The sequence below is a fragment of the Pterocles gutturalis genome, unplaced genomic scaffold (genome assembly GCF_000699245.1).
Source record: "Pterocles gutturalis isolate BGI_N339 unplaced genomic scaffold, ASM69924v1 scaffold10046, whole genome shotgun sequence".
NCBI lineage: Eukaryota > Metazoa > Chordata > Aves > Pterocliformes > Pteroclidae > Pterocles > Pterocles gutturalis.
In genome coordinates, this window is record NW_010103035.1 from 2,105 (window position 1) to 2,439 (window position 335).

The 335-nt window shown below is 68.1% G+C and overlaps 1 protein-coding gene across 1 annotated transcript in view; it reads right to left on the minus strand.

Moving 5' to 3' along the window:
• Positions 1 to 213: 213 nt before the first annotated feature.
• The window catches only part of LOC104471259 (glial fibrillary acidic protein-like), a gene marked incomplete at both ends in the record, with an annotated part of 3,082 nt that continues 2,960 nt past the window's right edge, over positions 214 to 335 (minus strand). The window contains one exon of the mRNA XM_010086531.1: positions 214 to 296. Within this exon, the coding sequence (XP_010084833.1) occupies positions 214 to 296 (83 nt within the window). The remainder of the gene's footprint in view (positions 297 to 335) is intronic.

A 335-nucleotide genomic window follows, 5' to 3' on the forward strand; every position in this document is an offset into this window, starting at 1 on the left:
CTCTGCCCGGGAGCGCTCGCCTTCCCAGGTATCACCCATCGGCCAGCAGCCAACCCCACGCAGGGTGTCGCAGTCCCTGGAGCACGGGGTGACGTGGGAGAGGTGAGGGGTGCGTGAGAGGGGAGGGAGGTGCCCCCCACCAAAGCACCGCCGGCTCCTCCCGTGACCCCTGCCCGGCCGCGGGGCTCCCTCGCAGTGTTGGATGGGACCTACAGAGCACTGGCTACCAACGTGCGGCTGCGGCAGGTCGCCTGCCCTACACCCTCCTTGTGCTCCTGCTTGGACTCCTTGATCACCTGGAGGCAAGAGGAGAGGGACTGTCATCCCACGTTCGG